At 34.7% G+C, this 17,069-nt stretch overlaps 2 protein-coding genes and 1 long non-coding RNA gene across 4 annotated transcripts; 2 read left to right on the plus strand and 1 right to left on the minus strand.

The window, feature by feature from the left end:
• The first annotated feature begins 155 nt into the window (after positions 1-155).
• Positions 156-1,606, plus strand: LOC124452226. Its single transcript, XM_047002809.1, has one exon. The coding sequence runs from the start codon at positions 287-289 to the stop codon at positions 1,604-1,606; it is 1,320 nt and encodes a 439-aa protein (XP_046858765.1). The 5' UTR covers positions 156-286.
• LOC124451338 lies at positions 1,604-2,600 on the minus strand. Its single transcript, XR_006950417.1, has 2 exons — positions 2,508-2,600; positions 1,604-2,432 (listed from the first exon to the last, which is right to left on the minus strand). It is a non-coding gene; the product is annotated as an uncharacterized LOC124451338 (long non-coding RNA).
• Positions 2,601-3,985: 1,385 nt separating this feature from the next.
• On the plus strand, positions 3,986-16,074 carry LOC124451333. Of its 2 annotated transcripts, XM_047001948.1 has the most exons (5): positions 3,986-4,087; positions 11,714-11,817; positions 12,205-12,468; positions 12,856-13,119; positions 15,450-16,074. In XM_047001948.1, exons 2-5 carry the CDS (start codon positions 11,754-11,756, stop codon positions 15,719-15,721), a joined length of 864 nt encoding a protein of 287 aa, XP_046857904.1. In that variant the 5' UTR covers positions 3,986-4,087; positions 11,714-11,753; the 3' UTR covers positions 15,722-16,074. The 2 variants fall into 2 exon arrangements, with proteins under 2 accessions (XP_046857904.1, XP_046857905.1); XM_047001949.1 differs by lacking the exon at positions 11,714-11,817 and having other exon boundaries at positions 3,988-4,087.
• The last annotated feature ends 995 nt before the right edge of the window (positions 16,075-17,069 follow it).

Genomic DNA, 17,069 nt, shown 5'->3' on the forward strand with positions numbered 1-17,069 from the left:
TGTTTTTTGCAAAAAATCCGGCAATTTCGAAGTGATGTATTTCGCCTCCGTACCCTCAATGGCGGCGCTCATGCAGGCTTCAAAGATGGCGTCCAAGTTAGCCTTCCAGTTGTTATGGAGTTCATTGATCGTTCGTAAAGTGTTTCCATAAGGCGCATCTCCACTAGACGATTTTTGTGACGATCGTCTTAAATTTTCGCGACAATATTTCGAACACGAATTATAGGACGATTTTGTTAGTCATCTCCACTAGACGATTATTTCGCGGTGTTTTCCAATAAACAAAATGGCGTCTATAAATAAAAGATATATTCTATATTTGCTGCTTCGTAGAAGATATTTATTTCTTTACAATCTTCACCAAAAAATGCTCAGGGAGAACACCAAAACAAGAAAAAGGAAACGTCGATTTTGGATAAGAAAGCTGTACGAAGAAAGAAATGTGAAAGGAGAATATAAGCTATTGATAAATGATATGCGACTCCACGACCGTGAAATGTTCTTTAGATACTTTCGTATGTTTCCAAAAACATATGAAAGTTTGCTAAAGTTGATAGGACCCGACATAAAGAAAGTTTCAACGAAAATGAGAGAACCTATTGGACCTGACCAAAGACTTGCAGTGACACTACGATATTTAACCACCGGTGATGCCTATTCAACTATTGGCGCTAATTATGGAATGAGTGCCACAACTGTTGGCAGAATAATCGATGAAACGTGCAATTCAATTTGGAATAGACTGAAGGAAGCAGGATATATTGACACACCTTCTGGAGTTGAAGCATGGAGAAAAATTGCCAATGAATTCGAAGCTCGATGGAATTTTCCGAATGCACTTGGCGCAATTGATGGCAAACATGTGTTGATGTTTGCTCCTGATAATCAGTCATCCGCTTTCTTTAATTATAAAAAGACTCACAGTATTGTGCTCATGGCAGTATGTGATGCTCAGTACAAGTTTACTATGGTTGATATAGGTGATAGTGGACGGCAAAGTGATGGAAGTGTTTATGCTAACAGCAATTTAGGTTATGCTATAGAAAATAAACTCCTGGACACTCCACCTGATTGTCAAATTTCCAATTCTAATAAGGTTTTACCTTATGTTTTTGTTGGAGATGATGCTTTTGGTCTAAAAAGACATATGATGAAGCCATATCCATTCTCCAATCTTTCAGAAAGTAAGCTAGTTTTCAATTATAGGCTCAGTCGTGCAAGGAGGGTAATTGAAAACACATTTGGCATTTGTGCTAGTCGTTTTCGTGTTTTCCACAGGCCAATCATTGCAAAAGTACCCAAGGTTATTGCAATAACAAAAGCAGTGGTTGCACTGCACAACTTCCTGATGACTATAAATGAAACTGACAGAGAAAGTCACTATTGCCCAAGTACATTTGTTGACCAGGATGGGCCAAATGGACTGCACCTTGGTGAATGGAGACAAGATGCAAATATTATGAATGGTATAGCTTCTATTCAAAATGTTGGGGCTTCAAGAAATTATGGTGGGGAAGCTAAATGGGTTAGAGAACAGTTTGAACATTATTTCAACAATGAGGGTGCTGTTGACTGGCAATGGGACAAAATAGGCAAAGCAAAATAAATTGATTCTCGTTTTTTAATAGGACTTGGAAACAACTAATGAATAACATAAAATGTAGATAATTGTTAAGCTTTACAGGAATGTCATTATTTGGCTAAGCAACAGAATATCAATTATCACATATACAATGTTATTCATTAATTAACAATATTCTATATAGTCTATTTATGTAAGCATACAGGTTTTTTATATATGATGAGAAAAGAGAATTCATCAAAATGTTAAAATGAGTTTAGTAAATTGAGTTTTTCAAACCCAAGAAAAAGTTCAAGGTAAATTGTAATCAATTCAAAGCAATGTTTAATCACTTTTATTATGTAATGAATTCTCATGATTCCCACCACATGTGAAATATTATTTTCAAACAAATTTGTCAGACCTATGATGCTTGTTTTGAGGTCACCAACACAGAAATAAAATTCATGTTTAAAAAAGGAAAAATCTTAAGAATATGTAAATACCAAAATTGTTATATTGTTAAAAACTGAATGCATATTTTATCTCATTGATCATCAAATTCTATGTCAAATAAAAGTTGTTGAATTTTAATTTTTGCTAATCTTAGCTTTTTTTTATCAGTCTTTCAGCACAGGTACAAGACTCATGCAAAATGCTGTAGCCTCATCATCCGCAGACTCTTTGTTAACAATTTTGATTAGTTGATCATCCATTCGCTTGATTTGTTGCAAAAATGGGTCACAAGCACTTTTTTCAGATGAAGGTCTTTTACGCTTTTTTGAAGTATTTTCATCAATAGGTCTTTCAGGTGTCGGTGTTGTTAGAGTACAAGGACTTGCAGGTACCGATAATGGTGACATAGAGCAAGCTATCGGTTAAAATGGTGATGTGGAAGAAGTTGATATAGCAGGGGAAAATGCATCTGATTGATCCTCAAAATTACCAGTTTCAATTACATGGCTGGATGCTGCAGGTGATATGTCAACATTGCTATGAGTTGGCAAATTGGAAGTTTTCTCATGAAGAAAACGCATCACTTCAAATTATTTGCATGTAGGTAGACATCCTGCAGGAGCACCTGATCTGGTCATGGCCCTTCTTTTGTCCAGGCATTTCTTTAAAGAATCTTTTAGATTTTTATAAATTTTCTGTAGGAATGCCACTAAAAAGTAAAAATTCGAAAACAAATTACCAAATGTCATCAAACACATATGAAAAAGACTTGAATCAACTAGAATAAAAATATATGTTGTCTCGAATGAAAAAAAGTTGAAATAGGCCACAACTCAGAAAGGCTGGCAGAAAAGAACTGTGTAAGTTAGACTAGGGATTCATTTTGGACTCACAGCATACAGACCCAAAGGAAATTTTTTGGTTTCATGCAGACACCAAATATCAACACAGTTCATTGACAACCCTCCATTTTCATGTGTAACAATTACAATCCTAGAAGTATTTTTGTAGTAGGATATAGTTTGATTTTGGCATGTAAATAGGCAAAGGAAAACTGTAAAATGGAAAAACTCGTACCTTCTTGATTAAACAACGATGACAATGCATTCCATGCATTCACTTTCATATTACGATTTTTGTAATTGGGATCACTGGTATCCCACAAGCATTTATATTCTCTTAATGCTTGGAGAAACATTTCTTTGTCAAAGGTATTGCCTTCCACAGAAAAATTGGACTTTTGAGACTGACTGTCCACTTCTGATGAGTGTGGAAGCTCTGTAATAATTAACTCAACTTCTGTTGTTTCTTCGTTACTAGTAGCCATGTTGAAATCATTAATACGAACTGCTAGGTTGGCCATGTGCAGTGTTTGCTCATCTCTGATATTTGATTGGCTAAAATTTTGACGATCGTAAAGCGCTTGACGAAAAGTTAAAACAGTTTAAACTTTTCGTCAGAATCAAAATCGTCAAAAATTTCGTCCGAACGAAAAGCTTTTTGCCTCTGCGCATGTGTCGTCGCGAAAATTTAAGACGATCGTCACAAAAATCGTCTAGTGGAGATGGGCCTATATAATCGTCTGAGTCGTTTCAAAAACGTTGAAACGATTCGGACGATTATATGGAAACTAGGCTTAAAAGCAAAAATGTAAACATATTTTACTCACAGATAAATATCAATACATCAATCACATACCAGACTTCACAGACAATTGTAACAGGTGAATTAAAAGCTGAAATACTTTAAAACTTTTTTTGTGAAAAATTCCACCTTTGATGTAGGACGACGTGGGATTAAGCAAAGACGTCGCGTTGTAGAAGCACGACGACATAACTCAACGACGCACGCACATGCGCATTGGTTTAAAATTCATTTCCGCTCGCGTTGTAGATGAGCGCGTCGTTAAATCTTAAGGTCACTTATTCTGTGACGACAGACACAAAATAGATATATAATGAATGTACTTATGCGTGACCATGAAATGCCATGTTGCAAATTAGCATAAATTAAAAGTAAAGCTTACGAAAGTATTAAAGCATAAACAAGAAACATCGACGTACTTAAAAGGTATAACGTTGCTGTAAATGGTATGATGCATAGTTGTTAGAATAAATATATGTTGTAGACATACATTGTCAATGATGTTTACTGACGTTTCGCACAATTTTAGCGGTAGTCATGTTTAGAGTGAAGTGAGGAGTCAAGTCAAGTCACTCCTCACTTGACTCGCACGACGTTTATCGCTAAGTTATCGAAACGTCATTCAACATCAACATGAACAGTCCTTCTCAGGACTGCACTAACCTGGACGATCTACATAAATGAACATGTAGATATACTGCCGCGTTCAAACCATTTACAGAATGAATACATGTTTATGACTATATGTTATAATGAATATATGTTATGATTGTTTTTGTCTACGTTAACATATCAACATTTTAAAATAGATTGTTATGACTGAAAGACATGATTATTAGTGGCACTTTAACTGAAAGCAATTTACAAACAAATAAAAGCGATATAAATCTTATTTTGTTACGTAAAATTAAGCCAACGTAAAAAATGGTGAAAGTTATCTTCGCAAATAATTGGTAGAACTGGCAAATACTAAATATTATCTCAGTTTGATTTGTTTGATATTTTTGATATTGTGATATTATTTTTGATTTTGATATATGTTTGATATCTCGGTTTGTTATGTTCGATATGTTTACCACGCGTGCGGTCGAATCGCGGCTGATATTAGGAAGTTTTAGCAAGTTACATCTACGAAAACGAATACGAAATTTGACCGTGTAAGGGAATGGCACGAGGAAGTTTGTTGTCGTTGTCGCTTCGTCAAAATTTTGCTTTAGTTGTAAACAACAGTACGAGCCTTTTTATTGTGTAAAACACCGACGTTTGCGAAGCAGCTACGGCTCTATTTGTCAATAATGATATCAAAGAATCGACAATACTGGTTTTGCGAGAATATAGGACTCTTTAGACTGAAAAATCTTCACTATTTTAAGTTTTATGTACGATATATGTGTACTATTTTATTGTTTGTTTACCTTTCACTTTGCGTACGAAATACATGAAAGTTTTGCAGGTCATGTTTTCCTTTTTAATGTACATCTGCGCTCAAAAAGGGTTCTAAATTAAAGCCTGGATGCTCGAAAATAGTACTGTAAACTAATTTCTTACAGAATGAAGAAATATACCTACTTTCTTTGCTTAAAAAGACATCGTAGTCGCGACTACGAATTTTTTACAAAACATCGTACTCAGATTGATGACGGCTACGTGTTTTTGTTGTCGCCACAATGTTTTCGCGCCAAAATGACGTAAATCGTACTCGTAGGCTCCAGAGCCCTCTATAGTATAATATATACTATAGAGGGCTCTGGTAGGCTTTGCTAAAACTCCCTATTTATTGTACATCACTTGGGTTTCATCACAGCGCATGCACAATAAATTTCATATCAAACCAAAATGGCGGTCAAGGCAGAACAACACGATTTAGTCGAAGGAGCAATTTTCGAGGATAAAGTAGTTGATCTCTGGCCTGATTACCCATACCTATACGACGTTGCATTGCGTTTTGATATATTTCAAATTAAATGCATTACTGGCTTTAGTTGAATGGGTGAAATTACGTTTAAAGCCTTGGGTAATAGCTACACCAAAGCAAAAAGCCACAACGTAGCGGAAGTGCCAGGCAAAATTTATCGAAAAGAAAACGATGGTTGTTGGGCAAGTTAAAATTTTTTGAGCCACACATAACAACAAGACGTTCGATTTCATCGCTAGATCCTGTAAGTATTTTTTGGTAAACAATGTTCTTATTTTTACGATCTATATGTTAAATGTATGTTGTAGTAATTTTCTCTTGCGCTTTGGCACAAAGCAGTTATGCGGACTGTATACTATCCTACTGTACGCGCAGTCGAAACAAAATTCTCAATTTTATTCAATATAACTATTCCACCTCACAGATAATCTTAAACATTTCAAGCTTTTGCATTCACAGCCAGCGACAGAAGAACATTGACTTTCAACATAAGTTCCTATTTCCGTTCTTCCATAAGTTCCTAGTATCAAATAACAATTATCTATTAGGAGTTTCAGTGTCTAGTTTGAGGTTGTTGCTTTGTTTGTTGTCGAGGTATCGTTTTACGGTCCTGTTAATAAAGTGTAGTGGGAAAGAGTTTCGTAAAAGAGTGGATGTGATGTTTTTTATGTCTCGTTGAAAGCCATTGTTCGTATTGTTAAGTTTGTATGCTCTGTCGATTAGTGTGCGTATAAGTCCAGTTTTGTATGAAAGTGGTGTGAAACTAAAATAGTTCATCAGAAGTCCTGTGTATGTTGGTTTGCAATTTGTAGATGTTGTACAGCTGTCATGGGATTTTGTTAGTAAAATGTCAAGAAATGGCAGTTGATCTGCAGTGTGCGAATATTAACGGTGTGCAATGTGCAATTTGCATAACGTTTTAGCTAAATGAAAACAATTGCACATCACTTTTTCAAACGATGTGCAAAAATAAGGGGTTTTAACGAAAAACACTGTCGTAAGTCATAAGAATTTGTTCACATTTAAAAATATTAGTTTAGCAATTAGCGCTATATAATAATTAACGTAATATCGATTTGATCATGCCAATAAAGAAACACTTTAGTCAAAAAAATTGCACATTGTTTTTTCTGAACTAATTCGCACACTGATCTGTTGTTCAGTTCAAATGAAAATCTAATGTTTGCGTGCTGTGTGTTAATGTAATTATAAAACTCATGGCCTCAGTTTCATTAGTAAAACACAAAAAATATCTTATTAACAGAACCCTAAAACAATAAAAGAACTTTATTAACAGAACCATAAAACAATATCTCGACAACAAACAAAGCAACAACCTCAAATTATCGATTACTTATTTACATAAGTTCTGACATGTGTTGTCAAGAAGTTCAGAAGGTTCACTGGTGCATTTTCATTGGATAAGTATAATAAAAAAATGCTCTTAACACAAAGCTATGTTTGATATTAGTGATGTTTATGTATGAATGAAAAACTGATGGTAACTTAAATTGAATCTATTTATGAAGTACCTGAAAATACTTGCAAGTTTTGGCACAAACAATAAATATATACATAAATTCAAACAAATTTGTATCATGTCATTTTGCCTTGGAACTGAACCACGGCCAGAAAAGAAGTTAGTTAGAAGAATGAGTTAATGTTTAGCATGTTGTGATGTGTTTCCGTTAGTTGAGTGATTTAATCTCACCACTGAAGGGTCTTCTCTCCACAATCCATTCAAAAATGTACAGTCATTCTGTTCTACATCAGCACCACCGGTGTAGGTGTGTTTCTTTTTCTCAATTAGGTAGTTGTGTAGGCAGCATGTAGCTAATATTAAATAGGTGACTTTTTCAGGACTTAATCTAATTGTTGACAAGAAAATGTGGAATCTGTTTGCAAAAATCCCAAATGCATTTTCTACAACCCTTCTTGCTCGAGATAAACGATAATTGAACACCTTTTGCTGTTTATTCAAAGAGCGATGAGGATATGGTTTCATCACATTTATTGTTAGAGCAAAAGAACCATCCCCCACTACATGAAAGCTTATTTTTTCAGAAATCCCTTCAATAGTTGATGGAGGAGGTAGATCTAAAGAATTACTTTTAAAAGCATTAATAAAAGCTGGGTCATTGAAAATCCCAGCATCTCCTTCACGTTCGGCTGCTCCTGCTTCAGTATATATAAATTTGTAGTTTGCATCAACTACAGCCAAAAATAGTACACTGTAGAAGTGTTTTTAGTTGTAAAACTCAGAGCCCCCGTGAATTGGATTTTGAATAGCAACATGCTTCCATCAATTGCACCTATACAAAATGGATAGTTCGGTTTTGTTTGAAACTCTTTAGATATGTCCTGCCATTTTGTTTTTGTGGATGGAGTCTGAAAATCAAAGATAACTAATATCAATTTAAATTTACTTTTTAGCTATCACCACCTGATGATTCACCTCATCAATCACAAGAGTATTCGCTGGTAGATGAAGAGAGCTTTCATGACGATATCCCAGAATCATCAAGCATTCTTGATGAAGATGATGGTGCTAGTATCACTAGCAAAACTAGCATGAGTTCAAGAAAGTCCTGCAGTAAAAGAGCGAGAAAAAGACATTCAAAGGAAGAGTTAAACTTGCTCAGTGGATTGACTCAATCACTTAGTGAAAGACAAAAGAAAAGGCAAAATAAGATAGCAATGGAATTGAAAATGCCATCAGTGTTTTTGGGCAATATGTATCCCAAACGTTAGTTAAGTTTGATCCAAAAGTCAGACATTTGGCCCAAAATAAAATAAATATTTTTTTATTTTAAAAGCAAATGGGAACATTAGGGCTAAATGAAACAAAGCTGAATTCTCTGGCAAGACAACCAAACAACTGGCAACCAATGTACCAATCAATTGATGTTGACCCTGCCAGCAGGTGTACTTCAAGTGGTTTTTACCCAAACCATCAAATTCAAGGAGCTACATGGCCTGCATAGACGGCATATTAATTCTGATGCCGGTCTTTTTATGCTTCAACAAAATTTTTTGCCTAATAGTCCCGAGTTTTAAGTAAATGATACACATAACAATTGAACAATGGTAATTAATGGACCCAAACAAGAAGTAAAAAATTATTTATATGTTGATTGATTGATTAATTAGCAAATTACCATGACTAGTAGTAAGGTATACAGTTTATATTTTAATAAAAGTTGTTAACAGGAGAAATACTTTACCTTCAGAAATTTACTTTTCATGTTAAATACTTGTTTCTTCTATTATTGCACGAATCGTTCTTTTGCCCATGCGGAATGTAAAGGACAAGCTTCTAAATGTTTCACCTAAATGAATAATTTTGTTACGTCCATAATTTTCACATTGCCTCAAGGTTAGATTAACCTTGTTTTGCTGAATTACTGATGACTGATTTCAATTTGGCAAAAGTACATAAAAATACAAACAAATTTTTCATATAACACATGTTTCCTAATAGTTCAGTAGTTGGAAAAATCATTAACACAATAATGATGTTCTTACTCATGTGTCAAACAACGCAGAGGCATTTTCTTATTTTCAGAACACTTGTCAACTAGTAAAGCACATACCAGTTGCCAAATAACGAAGAGTAACAGATAAGCGTTCTCTTGGAGTAATAGCATAACGCATGGTTGGGTCCCTTTTAACAATTGCTTCGTGTACAAATCCCAAAATTTCTTCAAATGACTGCCTGTCCACCCGATCAAACTGCCGAAATTTTTCAGGATCTTCGGCATTTAATTCTCGTATGAGGTTATTAAATGCGCCTTGCGCTTCTCGTCTAATAATCCGCCGCTTCGTCCATGTTTTACGACAACAAGCTGGTAAACGTCTGCGTCTACGGCAAACTAGCAACAGGCATAAAAATGCTATTTCATCTTGTTCTTCGGAATCAGAAAATGACACAGAATTTAACTCATTTGAGCAAGCCGCCATTTTGGTTTGATATGAAATTTATTGAGCATGCGCTGTGAGATTAAAACACAAAAGCAATTGCTTCAAGACGCCGCACACGGGACAAATCGACAAAGCATTTAGCAACGCGTGGCAAAAAAATATCAAACATGTTTGGTATTTGCCAGTTCCAGTTCAATATTCACTCCCTCCTGATTTCTAATACTGTTTATATGAACGATAACAAGTGAAAAAAAAAAATTACGATACCGACAGCATATCATGTGGAAATAATGCATTGCCTGAAAACACAGTACACACACACATCAAAATAAAGAAAATAGACGGTAGAGAAACGCATATTTTAGCTGTAAAATTTAAGTTATTTTATGACATTCTAACCTTTTAAGAGTGAAAATCAAACGGCATTCTGATAATTTCGGCAACTTTCCAATCTCATTATAATTGTCTACACTACACAGTCAGTCAAATTGAGCAGGCAAGCAGTTTAATAGTTATTTTTATTGTACGGCATATACCATAGTTCTCATTTATTTTGCATGGCACTGCATTTAATTTCAACACAACTGTGAGCGACAGATTTTTTTATCATGAGCCAGCGTCTTTCCGCTGACTTCGACCACCAAAATTTGCCATGCTTTTGACCACGGGCCGCGCGCTAATAATTTATAGTAATTTTGTTGACGTGTTCCTTCCAGGTCTTGTAGAACTCAATGGTCAGTTCTGCCTGGAAAGGCAAAAGTCGTCGGAAACAGCACGCGCACACGAGAGCAACTTGCTTACGCCACTTGGCACGAATGACATTTTGATAAGCACAGAGCTCTCGTTTGCGCCGGGCTTTAGACGATACGTCGTGTTTGCTAAATCTCTCTATTAATAAATATTATTTTGTGTAATTGTATGTCCAATTATTCGCAATCGTAATTTCAAAAACGTTCATACGTTACCTCGATTTCGTTATTATTATGAAAACATTGATTGAGTTTATGTCGCTTTTATTCATTTTAAATATCGGGATTTGGACTGAAATATATTTTATTTGTCAAATCAATACAATTTTCGTTATGATTGGCGAGGAACTGCTGCATGTGTAACAATGTACTCTGATCGAGGTTCTATATTAATTGCTGTTTCGAATTTACAGCTGCTTTTTTGTAAAGCAATCATATTATAAATAAAATATTATGTGTTTGAGTATTTTGAATATTTCAGAATTTAGTTTCATTACGGAAACTTTAGGAATGTTTAAATTTCGTTGCATGTAACAATTTGTCCATGAATCCATATTGAGTCAATCTTCACCCGATTGTCAAGTCAGCTGTCAGAAATCCTGAAAGTTTAAGTCATTCTCAGTTAATTCTATGTGGAAGTTGGATGTTTAACCCTTTGGTTGCCGAATTTTTTCAAAAGTTGGTTCTTATTTTGCTAGGTGATTGTTGCAGATCAGCTACAATGCTACTAGAAGGGTTAATTTTTTTTGTATAGCTGTATGTTTTGTCTGTATCACGTAGCAGAAAATATATTGCACTTAAAATCCTTTGCTTCTTGAAACACTGAACGAGTGATAATTATATTATTGTTAGGATTCAATATAACTTTAGACCATGGACGGATTTAGATACTTTTTACAGGAGTGGCGCTAAAATTTTTTTTGGGGGGGGTGAGTTACTGAAGAAGGGACGTAAGGAAAACTAAGGGTCTAGATTTTTGGGACTGTCTGGTAGTGCAGCAACCAAAGGTAATGTAGAAAGTTGAAACATTGACGAGAAAAGTTCAGTTCAGCCGTACTATTATTTTGTTTTTCAGACAATTGTAGGGGTTAAATGCTTTTTAGAGGAGTGAAAAATCTATTTAGGGGGATCTGATGTTTAAGGGGGGGGGAGGTATTCAATAATACAATACAGTACAACACGCATTTTAAATAATATAGTTTCATTGTGTGCCATTGTATCAAACAATGTAACATATACATTAAACCTGAGAACGACGCAAAAGTCTGATAAAGGGGCAAAAGAGCATGTTTATTATATTCATAATGTTTAATTGCAAATCCAGCGATATTGCAGCTCGTAACTTGCAATTATTGTTAATTTTTAAGTTAACCATTTATCAGAGAGTATACTTCATGTGTTAAAAGTACAGTATAAATCTAATTTTTTATTTTACAATCTATGAATCATTCTCGACATCCGTTGCAGAAAAAGTTAAAACTGAGCAACCTTGCAACTGGAAACTAACATGCTGAAGACACATTCAAAAGCGCAAGAAAATACAGTGTTGTCAAAAAGAGCACAAAAAACTGGTAATGTATTTACCAACAGATAATAAAAGTAGTGATTGAAAAATGGGAAGGCAGAAAATCTACTGGGAAGGTCGAAATGTAATGAATGATCATGAGAATATTAATGCAGAGCCACCAGCCTAAACCTAAATACTTATAGTTTAACGTCCTTTTCGATTTCATATGAGTCTGGTTCAACCTTTTGTGATAAGATGAAAGTTGCTGGGAGAATACTTCTCGTCACTCGTTAATTTTTAGTGGCTTTTTGTTTCTGTTTTGCAACAAAAAATTTAAAAAAATGGTAAAACAGTATCCAGATCGATTATCATTGTAAAAGCTTAAAAAAAGCACAAGCTAGGTAGCTATTCAAAAAAACATTGATAGTATTATTGAAATTTATCCTTAAAGATGAAATTAGTGAGGACGCCTTAAAGCTATCGCCACGTGAAATCAAACAACTTTCGAAACAGATTGGACGAGATCATGGCGAACTTGGACATGTTCTTGAGATGTCGGACGAGGTAGCCATCATAAGGGATGACCTTCTTCAATTTCAAAGTCCAGTTGATGCACAAAACATCAAAAATCTTAAAGTAACTGATGAAACAGATGAAAAAACACATTCAAAAAGGCGAGGAATCAAACTGTTGCGAAAACGAGCACAAAAAACTGGTAATGTATTTGCCAACAAATAATAAAAGTAGTGATTGAAAAATGGGAAAGCAGAAAGTCTACTGGGAAGGCCGAAATGTAATGAATGATGATGACAATATTAATGCAGCGCCCCCCGCCTAAACCTAAATACTTATAGTTTAACGTCCTTTTCGATTTTATATGAATCTGGTTCAACCTTTCGTGATAAGATTAAAGTTGCTAAGAGAATACTTCTCGTCACACGTTAATTTTTAGTGGCTTTTTGTTTCTGTTTTGCAACAAAAAATTTAAAAAAATGGTAAAACAGTATCCAGATCGATTATCATTGTAAAAGCTTAAAAAAGGCACAAGCTAGGTAGCTATTCAAACAAACATTGATAGTATTATTGAAATTTATCCTTAAAGATGAAATTATTGAGGATGCCTTAAAGCTATCGCCACGTGAAATCGAACAACTTTCGAAACAGATTGGACAAGATCATGGCGAACTTGGACATGTTCTTGAGATGTCGGATGAGGTAGCCATCATAAGGGACGACCTTCTTCAATTTCCAAGTCCAGTTGATGCACAAAACAGCAAAAATCTTCAAATAACTGATGAAACAGATGAAAAAACACATTCAAAAATTCAAGGAGTCAAACTGTTGCCAGAAGCTATGACTGAAATCGGTAAGTGCTAGTTATATAGGTGATGTATTGAACAACAGACAATAAATGTAATGATTGGCAAGTCTTTACAAACGAAAAAACATACAATTTTTTCTATGCGATATGCAAGTTTATTTCTAAGCATGGACCAAATTTAATAATGGAAATTTTTTTGAAGCTTTCTGTGTAGGCCCAGTTTTGGTTATTGCAATGGTGAGACACCTTGAAAAAGCATACAGAGAGGAAAATAATTCCTGAGGAAATTAATTAAATCCTTGTTATTTCTTTTTTCATTTCTTGGCTGACCGCGCTTTGCCGTGGATTTATCAGTCGAAGTAGACAAATCGCTGCATTGACAACCTAATATGCCGCATATTTTAGGGTGCCCCGAAAAAGGCTGCTTGTGAATACTAAGCGCGCAAAGTATTATCGTGAGACTCATTCTTTAAGAAACTGCAACCTTTGAGCATGTTATCGATAAAATTGACTTTAATACACTTGTAGACACATCTAAGAATAAGCTACCGTCTTAAAAACTTCTGGCTATTTAGATCATATACAAAATCTGCCGTTGATTTAGCGTTTTAGAGAACCTTTAAATAGTTACACATTTATAAGAGGAGCCTGCCCCCAAACCCTCATTTAAGTCGAAAACCGTAGCCGCTTACATCGTTGTCCTCAGTTTGAACAACCTACGACGCCACTGAATCAAAAAATAAGTTCAGTTTTACACATAGGCGTTTTTTGTGGTAAGGTGACATGGGGCAAACTCTGACACTTCTTTATATTTTTGGCTAATATGAACAGAAAAACACTCCTTAAACTAAAAAAGAGACACAAATCATGTCACACAGACAGGAAAACTTAGCTAAAGTTATTAGCGCTCAAGATCTGCAAAAGCGCTTGATGAAATAGGTAGTTGGACTTCCAGTAGTACATCTGACAGAAAATCTTTCTTAAATAATAACCCTTTATAACATGAGAATTTTGTTACTGAAAAGCACTTTTGAAATAGCTTGTCCAGGAAATTGATAAAGCTAAAAGCAGTTGGAACACATAGGGTTAAAATATGTTATTTAAGCTTACACACTTCCCAAAAATTTGGCCGAACCATGCCCGAACGCTAGGCATCCAAATTGCGGACTATTTTGCTTTATTCTCGTTTTGACTGCTATTTTCCTAAAACATTCATATTTGCATTAATACACCAAAATGGCAATTAAAAACGAAAAATTGTAAATAATCCCCAACTGTCACATGGACCACTGTAATACACATGTAGTAATTCACTAAGTTTACTCTAACGCTCTGCATGAGCTACAGTTTCAAAAATACTGCGCAACAGTGTCAGAAGATTTCAGTTGAGCGTTTTGCAACAAATTGCACAAAGAATTGGTGAGTGCTAGTGGGATGATGTGTTTACCAATAGAGAATAAATGTAATGATTGAGTAGGCTGAATATGTCCACCAATGTAAAAACATTCATTGTCTTTTGACAGCATAAATAACATATGCTCACTGACTTGGTTTCATAATTAGTCCGTGTAATTCATCACACGTTAAACTTATGCAAAATTTTTTCTTGTCCAAATGGAAGACGTTTGGAAACTTAGCCCGTTTCAAACGTCGCATTTTACATGCGCCGAATGCATTAAAAACAAAAGAAAATTCCTCATTATCTTTTTTTAAATCTATTCGACTAACGTAAAATGCGACGTTTGAAACAGGCCTTTGTGTCCATACAGGAACTATACATGACGAGAAATTATGAGAGGCTGCAACTAAGAAAGTAGATGAAACTATTCAGACACAGCTACGATAACTACACATATTTTCCAAGGCACAAATATGTATTTCATAAAGGTATTCGGCACCTAGGCATAAAATACTACATTGTCTCCCTCACGATTTGTTTGTGTTGTATCAACCTGACACATAGTCGGAGAGACTTAGCTACTTAATGCTACTGGATGAATTCAGTAGGAACGAAAACACGGGGGGTGATTGTCGGGGGAAAACGGGGGTCCCCAAACGGACCAACAAAATAGTGGCAACTTGTCCTGATGAGAATAATGCACCAAAACGGACCAACAAAATAGTGGCAACGTGTCCTGATGAGAATAATGAACCGCCCGCTAATTTTACATAAGCCTTGATCCATACATCATATCCTTTTTTTCCCCTTAAATCTGTTTCTACTGTTTCAAGCATCTAGTGATAAAAAAGTTTCTTAGATAAAGAATACGCCTTGTCACTCAATTGTTTTTAGAGAAATGTCAAATTTCTCGCAATAGTTAACAAATATAAAAGAGAACTGTTCTTGCTAGCATTATTGATATTTATTGTTACAGATGATGCAATTCATGATGAGATGAGGCTCTCACCCATTGAAATCGAAAGACTTTCGCCAAAAGTAGGGAGTAAATATTCAAGTCTTGGATGTTTTGCTGGAATGTTGGAAGAGGTGGAGAACGTAAGGGATGACAATCGCAGATTTCCGGATTTAGTACAAAAGGCTGCAGAAATACTGACAATAATCAACAACAGGTCTAACTTTAGTCGAAAAGAGTTATCTCGTCATTTAAAGGAAATAGGCCTTGGAAAATTGGCCAATGACTTATAAATTTACATTCACGATGTTTTACAGTAACGTGTTTACAAACACGCCTAACCATTCTTTTATCACCTGTTGCAACAAAATAATTTATGTTTTTAGTGGATATAAGCACTTCTAAATAGAACACCATCTATAATGTTGAATAGACATAATTACGCATTTGAACCAAGGAATGGGATTTTATGATGTACACACAGCAAATACCCAATTTTTTGAGTCACAACACATGTAAAACTATTTTGCACCTTATTTTAAATTTAAAAAATAAATTCTGTATAAGATGTAACTTAAAACTTTGTAGTTAAAGTTCGCGTTAAATATTTAAACCTAACATACAATAAAGGTATGTAAATATCACACCCGTGTCTGGAGGTCAATTTACGTGTACTACACGCGCGAAGTTACACGTTATGCGAGATTTGTTAGTAAAACATGTTTTTACCGAAGTCTTTTTTTGATTCTGTTAAAAGAATAAACGTAGTAAAGTATTACGGCGTTAAAGATGATGGCGCTTGATCTTTTTACTGTCAATTATGATGCTTACAATTGAAAAGTTATTTTGAAATGGAAAATATCAACTGTGGAAACTGTGAAAAACAATGACATCGTTCAATTTATACTTATCTAAAACATTGCAGCAAGTACTAGTTTATTTCGAAAGGATTCAACTAGATGTACTCAATAACTTACAAGTGTTTTTCCTTGAAATATTTGTACGTTCACCAAATTACAGAAGCCATTGTTGCAAAAAATGATGTTTGAAATAATGTTGCATGTATACATGTCTTTCACAAAGCTAAATTAACTGGAAGTTATGAAAGGCAAAAAATTATTAGATACTTATGAAATGATAAAGTATGAAAGGATTTCTTTGCTGGTGCATCAATTTATCTAACATTTGACGAGTATTATCTAATTTATCTTTTAAAACCAAATCACATGTAGGTTTGAACTAAAAATTGTGTTTTGTTGTAAATTTGTACCTCCACGGATTCACACTGATAACAATTGTTTTGGGTAAAAATACATTTCCATTTTGCAAAACTGATGTTTCTTTAAAACTTTATGTTCTTTTTTATGTTACATGAAGTTCGTAAGCATCTTGCGCATAATAGTTGCTAATCTGGAGCAAAAACGCTTTAATTTTTGGTTCATTTACAGACAAACAAAAACAAACAACTATAGCAAAATGCTTTCTAGTTATGGTTGGCTATGGTTTCCTTTAAAAAACGTAATTGTCCGAAATTGTGTATACTTGATGTCAAGTCTCATTTGTGAAAGTTTTGTTAGGCAGATAAATTGTGTTCTGTTTTTGGAGCTTCGTAGTTTGTTCAAGTTAATTTTTCGCTTCTGT

This window comes from Xenia sp. Carnegie-2017, unplaced genomic scaffold (genome assembly GCF_021976095.1).
Source record: "Xenia sp. Carnegie-2017 unplaced genomic scaffold, XeniaSp_v1 HiC_scaffold_24, whole genome shotgun sequence".
In the NCBI taxonomy this organism is placed as follows: domain Eukaryota; kingdom Metazoa; phylum Cnidaria; class Anthozoa; order Malacalcyonacea; family Xeniidae; genus Xenia; species Xenia sp. Carnegie-2017.

What these genes read in the sequence shown, in the direction of transcription:
- LOC124452226 (XM_047002809.1), top strand. Translation starts at nt 287, where the DNA reads ATGGCGTCTATAAATAAAAGATATATTCTATATTTGCTGCTTCGTAGA.
- LOC124451333 (XM_047001948.1), top strand. Translation starts at nt 11,754, where the DNA reads ATGCTGAAGACACATTCAAAAGCGCAAGAAAATACAGTGTTGTCAAAA. An exon ending in AAAAAGAGCACAAAAAACTG is followed by an intron (nt 11,818 to 12,204) that starts GTAATGTATTTA and finishes TTATCCTTAAAG; the next exon opens with ATGAAATTAGTGAGGACGCC. An exon ending in AAAACGAGCACAAAAAACTG is followed by an intron (nt 12,469 to 12,855) that starts GTAATGTATTTG and finishes TTATCCTTAAAG; the next exon opens with ATGAAATTATTGAGGATGCC.